At 37.7% G+C, this 6,653-nt stretch overlaps 1 protein-coding gene across 1 annotated transcript in view; it reads right to left on the bottom strand.

Moving 5' to 3' along the window:
- The window catches only part of RNF212B (ring finger protein 212B), a 13,625-nt gene extending 8,934 nt beyond the window's left edge, over positions 1-4,691 (bottom strand). Inside the window, exons 1-3 of the mRNA XM_029285710.1 lie at positions 4,592-4,691; positions 4,153-4,205; positions 3,288-3,362 (exon numbers count right to left, since the gene is read on the bottom strand). Coding sequence (XP_029141543.1) covers positions 3,288-3,362; positions 4,153-4,205; positions 4,592-4,691 — 228 coding nt within the window. The remainder of the gene's footprint in view (positions 1-3,287; positions 3,363-4,152; positions 4,206-4,591) is intronic.
- Between the last annotated feature and the right edge of the window lie 1,962 nt (positions 4,692-6,653).

Raw genomic sequence — 6,653 nt, 5'->3', positions numbered from 1 at the left:
TGCCCACCTCCTGTCCGAGGTTTTCATTGTTGTGAACATTTCTGTTGAGGATTGGCAGCGGGGATGGGGTGGGGGGGTGTTTGGTTTTTATTCCCCCCGTCTGCTGGGTGGTTGCAGCAGGTTTTGGTCACTTCACATGACCCTGGGACACTGTGACCGTCATAAATATGAATCAGTTGCCAAGCATCTGGATGTTAATCACAAGATCCTGGAGAGGCTGCAACATTCCAGCTGATCGGCGCTTCTTCTGGGCTCAGCAGAAGCGCCAGGATCAGTGCCGAGCTCCAGCTGGAGCCTGGCGCTGATCCTGGCACTTCTACTGAGCCCTGACAGCCCCGAAGAAGCGCCGATCAGCTGGAAAGCGGCACTGATCCTGGCGCTTCCGCTGAGCCCTGACAGCCCTGCAGCTCCAGCTGTCTCTCGCTCAGGCTTGTGCGGTGCTGCCACCGGTTCAGCTCATTCCCCTCCCCCGCTACCACTTTTCTAGGATGGTCACGTACCACCTGCCAGGTGCCAATGTACCACAGGTGGTACCCGTACCGCTGGTTGAAAAGCCCTGCTCTAGAAACTTCAGTTGAGAACTAACTTGGTCACCGGGTTCCTTATGGTTACAGCTCAATTTTCTGGTTACAACTCAATTTTTCTGGTTTAAAGCCCTATAGGTCTTGTTATCTATGGGATCACCTTCTCCAAGTGGCATATGCTTACTCAGTAAGACTGTGGGCTCTTTCTGGATCTCATTTTCAGGAACCCACTGAGATGAATCCTTGCAGCTGACTTCTTTTGCTGGAGCACCATTCCTCCTAAGATCAGATTGGTTCCCACCCTTTTGTTGGGGGAGGCCTTGGAAATAAATTTGTAATTATAGTCACCCTCCTGATGTGGATTGCATGTTGTTAAGTTTGTTCCTTGGCGTACTGATTGTTTGTTATTTGTTTTATTACTGTTCTTTATTGTGTTTGCATTATTTTATAAGATGTTTGAATTAGAATTGGCACAGAACTGGCAGTAATGCTCAGTGTCTATATAAAGGGCCTATATGAGCTGGAATGGAATGGAAGGGTGGGGCGGGGCAAAGGCAAGGGGCAAAGTCCAGAGTCCAAATGGTTGACTTTATTTGGTCAAGTGTGATTAGACACACGAGGAATTTGTTTCCAGTTGAAAGAGAGGTTATTCTCCCAAAAACACAAGACCTTGCTTTTCCCAAAAGTGCTGTGAGAGGGTGAGGTGCGCGAGAGAATTTAACAATAGCCTGCATGTGGAACCCTAATTATGGTGCCAGATATTTTAATATTCATGGTTTTAATAGGTATATTTATGATGTTGCCTTATATTATTGATGTTGTTTTAATTGCTAGCTGGGAGCCGCCCAGAGTTTGATGTAACATGGGTGGCTGTATAAATATTTTAAATTAAATAATGACCACAGATTCTCCAGCCCTGGAACTGAGTAGCTGAATAGAAGGACAAATCACGTAATAGTACTTTACATATTTACTTTAATATTCCATCCAGTCAGGGGTGTGATCTGTGTTCTTTGTTTGCAAGGCATATATTATATAGAGCAAAGAGTTCAGACTTTGTGTTCCTAAAGCTGTAAAATGAACAAGACGATATGAATATTATCCAAAAGGTGAGCTGAATGATAGCAAGGAATCTTACAACAGCTTAAAGTCTAACCAATTTATTATAGTATAAATTGTCTCAGATTATATTTCCTGGCTTTCCTTCTCAGTTACCCCCCAGAACTGTTTCTAAACCATGAGAAATTAAGAATTAACTTTTAGAATTAAAGAGGACTTCTAGGGGAAAAAAAATCAATAGTGTACAGAACTGCCTATTTGAATATCTGGCATGTGCGTCATTTTTGCTTGACAGCTTGTTCAACAACTGCTGGCTTGATTTACAGAAAAAAAAGGATCTTATCAGAAATAAGTACTGTAACTGGCTACAGCTTAATTAGTGCATTAGGAAAACGTGCCATAACCCTCAAATCCCTTAAACACGAGAACAATAGAAACACAGCAATTAAAATATTTATCCATCAGGATTTCTTAACGTTTACTTGGGACTAAAAAAAAAAAATCCTTCTCTCACTTTTTTTCCAACTTTTGGAATCTCCTCCCATATGGTTGGTGCTCACTTGTGTGGTTTTTTAACAGCAGGGGGAGCCCTTTATTTTTCCCAGGGCATAAATAGTTTAAAGTAAGGGCTGTTTTTTATCACCAGTGCAATTAATTATATAATACTGCCGTTCTTTTATTTTTTTGTAAACTGTACTAGGAAATTTCTATTTTAAAATGTGATGTATAAAGCATTCATGTGAATGAATGAAAATGATGCACTGTTATCTAAACCAGGATCTGCGCATCATTCTCAGGACTGAACTTCGGATGTTCTCTGAGTTTGCAGATCAACTTGCTGAAATGACAAGGAGGCTTATGTGATTTACATGGAAACTACATGGATTGCTGTTTTCTCAACCACCCTTCCTTTCTTTTAACCCCCTTGAGGCCAAACTTTCATTATGAAAATCAAGATTATACATTATCTTCCACTCTGGCATTTAAAGCCTGTATTGAACAAACATAAAAAGGAAAGGTGATCTGTCTTTTATCCAACTGCAAGATACCGGATTATCTTTGCGGAATATTGAACACAAGGTAGCAGTTTTGCCCGTTGTCTTGATCTAATGAAGAATAGTTGTAAACTTGGTTCAGTTCAATATAATTGTGAGAAAATAAATAAAAACAATTGTTGAATGGATGTAGAATTAAATGCAGATCCATTCCGTCTTTAAAGGCTCCTTCCCCGCTCTTCGTTTGAGCGCTAGGCTATCTAGTTGAAGAGACGGGATTAGGATGAGGATTATCATGGTGGATTGTAATGCTCAGGTATTGCTGACTCTGCTGAAACCTCTTCTGATGATTAACTAGCTTGTCACAACATTTATCTGGCTCTTTTATCTAGATTTATTATTGTAATTAATTAGCTTTCTTGGCAAACGAGGACCACTATTACTGCAGAATTAACCTTTCCCCAGATTGGTTATTAACCAGTCCTCTAGTGGACCTTGGATCATTCATCCATTGTGTAATAGCTATTAAAAATGGAATAAAATATATCTTAATTTTAGGGGAAATGTTGTAGTTCATTCATGTTTTCTACAGGCCTCCGAACACTTTAAGTGGGTCAGAATAACTTCAGTATTACATACCTGTTCTGATCACTGTTTCTCTTTTCAGCAACTAAAATCTATGAGAACGTAACCCGAAATGGTTTCTTACCTGAGAGATATGAGCAATATAGCTGAGCGCAGTTTCAACAGGGTTTTTGAAAAACTTCTTTTCTTCTTGTTTCATCTGAAGGCCAGAAAAGCAGACAAAGGGGTAGATGAGGGTTAAATTCTTTATAACGTAAAAGGCGAAGCAAATGGAATTTTTCAGAGTTTATTTAATTGGCTGCATATCTGAAATATCACCTTTCCAATATCATTTCACCAACTGAATTTATGTCTATCCAGCTAATCTGTCATTCTGAATTCTTGTGCATATGATTTTGATTTATTTTTTTTTTACAGTTTTTATGTCATCATATTTTCTCTTGCTTTTCTTCCAAGGAACTGAAGGTAATATACTGGTAGTATGAAGAATACCACTTTTGGATCATTGAAAAACAGCAAGAAAAATATTCTGAAATAAGTAATTTTTTTAAAATCATTTTTCTTCTCTCACCTAACTTTATAGAAGCCTTCTTAAATAGATTCCATTGTGTAATTGAGTACACAACACTGATGGGCAGTATTTGAATACTTCTCTTCATAATATAATTGGGATACATAATGAGATCCCGACTGCCAGGTAGCTGAATATTTTTACAAATTAAAAGTACATAATAAACCATTCTCAATTTTTCAGGAAATGTCTTTTGTTTGGTTTCTTATAAATTAATATTTATCCACTTTCTACTAATGTCAGAGCTCTGTTAAACTCATTGTTTAACACTCCAGTTAAATCCTGCTCACTATTTGGTTTTCTTCTTATAATTTAAATATTTGACACATTCACCCAATAGATTGGGATACAAAGTCTGAGTTCAGAGATACCAAAAAGAAAGAAAAAAGGAATCTTTCTTACAGAAACCAGAACTTACATTATCTTTTAGAGACAAATATTTGCAGCTTGTTCCACAAGAAGGGCATTTATCTAACAAGATTAAAATGTAAAATTGTTAATAGGACACTGAAATATTTCTTATATCATAATGCACGAAATTGCAAAATGGATGTTTTTTCTAAAATTAGCGAGCAATTTTTGTTTAGATTCTCTTAATAAGGATTTTGGCTGATCTCTAAATGTGATGGAGACTTGGGGTTGGGCGGCACTTTGATAGGAAACCATCCCAAATCTCAGAGCTGTAGATCAATTTAGAATGTGGCAAAAAATATCTGTACTATTACCCAGGAAATGACACAGAAGTATCCAAGAGGTCATCATTTTAATTTCTTTGACTTTTACAGTACTCCGTTTGTGCTGGATGGCGCGCACACACAAAAAAGCCTCTAAAGTAGAAAAATACATTTCATACTTACCTGTATCAGCACATTTTTGGCAAAATATGTGTCCACAGCTAGTAACTGAGAAGTCAGATTTCTCTTGGCTGAAGCACTGATTGCAATGAAACCAATCCATGTTGAAAGGCAGAAAGGCTAGGTAGATTTTTCTCAGCTTCTATGGTGCATAAGGATGTGTCGGATTGTTTTCTAAAAAGAATTGTAATTGAATTTGAATTTTTGCAGGAAACAGGAAAAAAAATGGTCATGATGTATGGTTTTGAGGATTAGAATGAAAATAAAAGATTTTAGAGAAAATATAAATAATGCTGTAACCATAGGACAAGAGGTTTTTTATATTTATATAAAGAAATTGAAACTGACTTTTTTATTTCTGCATTTTGGTCTTTGCTCTTCTTTCTTTTTTTTCATTCTAAATATATGTTAGTTAGTTCTGTATTTAAAATTTGAATTTTATAAAAAAAAGAATTGGATGGAAAAGTAGAACGGAAAGGTGACATAAATTAAAATAAGCAAATGATTTATAAAAATAGAGGGAGAGAGAAGTAGGGGGAAAAAACAGGCATTTAGAAAAGGCTGGATGGATATACTGGATTGGAAACAAAGGTGAAACGTTCCTTCATTACATACGAGGGCCTGGTGGAGAAGATATAAGCAACGGAAGGATTCATTTGTATCAAAGATTGGGTTAGTGTTGCAAAATTGATTAAATGTTGACTATGTTAGTTTCTTTACCCACATATCCTTTCTTTAAAAGATGGTGAGGAAGGCAGAAAGTAGCACATCATTGATCACCATCATCATCTGAGTATTACTGTACGGTCTGGCCTTACATGGACTGAAAAAGGATGATCGCAATTATATTAGGCCAGGGGTAGGCAACCTTGGCTCTTTTATGACTCATGGACTTCAACTCCCAGAATTCCTGAGCTTGGAAATCTCTCCCTTTTCCCTCAGCATGGCTGGCTCAGGAATTCTGGGAGTTGAAGTCCACGAGTCATAAAAGAGCCAAGGTTGCCTACCCCTGTATTAGGCCAATAGATCCAACTACTTTCCAACTGCATACTCACTATTAATGACTATTCATCGAGTTCAACAAATAACAAAATAAAAGAAATAAAATGTTATTCCATCAAAATAATGTGGGCTTCAGAAAAGGGAAAAGGAAAAAGAAAATGAGAGAAAAAAATTTCAAGCATGGAGGGAGGCAATCTTGCTCCATTTCTTGGCATGGATCCATGGGGTTCAGGATGCACCCATAATAGCAGGGAGGGAGAGAATGGAGGAACAGATGTTAAGATGAATTGCCATATATCAAAGCTGCGGCAGCTTTGGTTTCATAACACCAACATGTCCTAGCAGTAGCATACGTCACTTTTATGGTGAAATCCTGTTTTCTTCCCCAACTCTCTTTCTTTTAGTGGCTCTGGATTTCTCCCATTTTATTATTTTTTGTCTTCCTTGACTGCCAGTTCTGGCTGGAGGTTGATGACCATCAGTGATCTTCATTCTTTCGACATTACTGTACAAAACAAAAACATGATATTTTTGCCAAATCAGGTACTTTGATTTTTTGTTTTATTTGCTTGCTGGTATATAATCTCTGAATCTAATCTTTGGCCATGGTGGTTAGGGATTAGGGGAACTGAAATCCAGTTTATCTGGAAATCAGGCTGGGAAAAACTGTAGTCTTTAAATCTGGTTGCCAGCTGCAGTGAAGCAACACTTTTTAAGACTTTTAAGAGTTAATTAGGGGACTTATGGGGTCTCAGCTTCAGACCCAGGTATTTGCACAAGGGCAAGGTGAATCCAGAGTTTGTGCTGCTTGGTGGAAGGACACCGATGCAAGATAGGGCAGGGGGATGGGGGACTTGAGGTTCTTTAATGTAAAAATCATGAAAACTGCAGCTCAAATCTTTCTTCATTATCACGACATTCCCACTATTGTTAAAAGTATGATAAATTACAATCTAATCAATGGGAATAGATACCATTTATATGTGATTCAATCATGGATTAAAGCAGTAGGTCAAGGATTTATGGTTTTTTTTTACCATCTTGTGACTCCAGAATGACTTTC

This window comes from Protobothrops mucrosquamatus, unplaced genomic scaffold, assembly GCF_001527695.2.
Source record: "Protobothrops mucrosquamatus isolate PMUCROS unplaced genomic scaffold, P.Mucros_1.0 scaffold2100, whole genome shotgun sequence".
Classification (NCBI taxonomy): domain Eukaryota; kingdom Metazoa; phylum Chordata; class Lepidosauria; order Squamata; family Viperidae; genus Protobothrops; species Protobothrops mucrosquamatus.
Note: the sequence above shows the minus strand (reverse complement) of the source record. Positions and strands in the feature narration are given on the sequence as shown.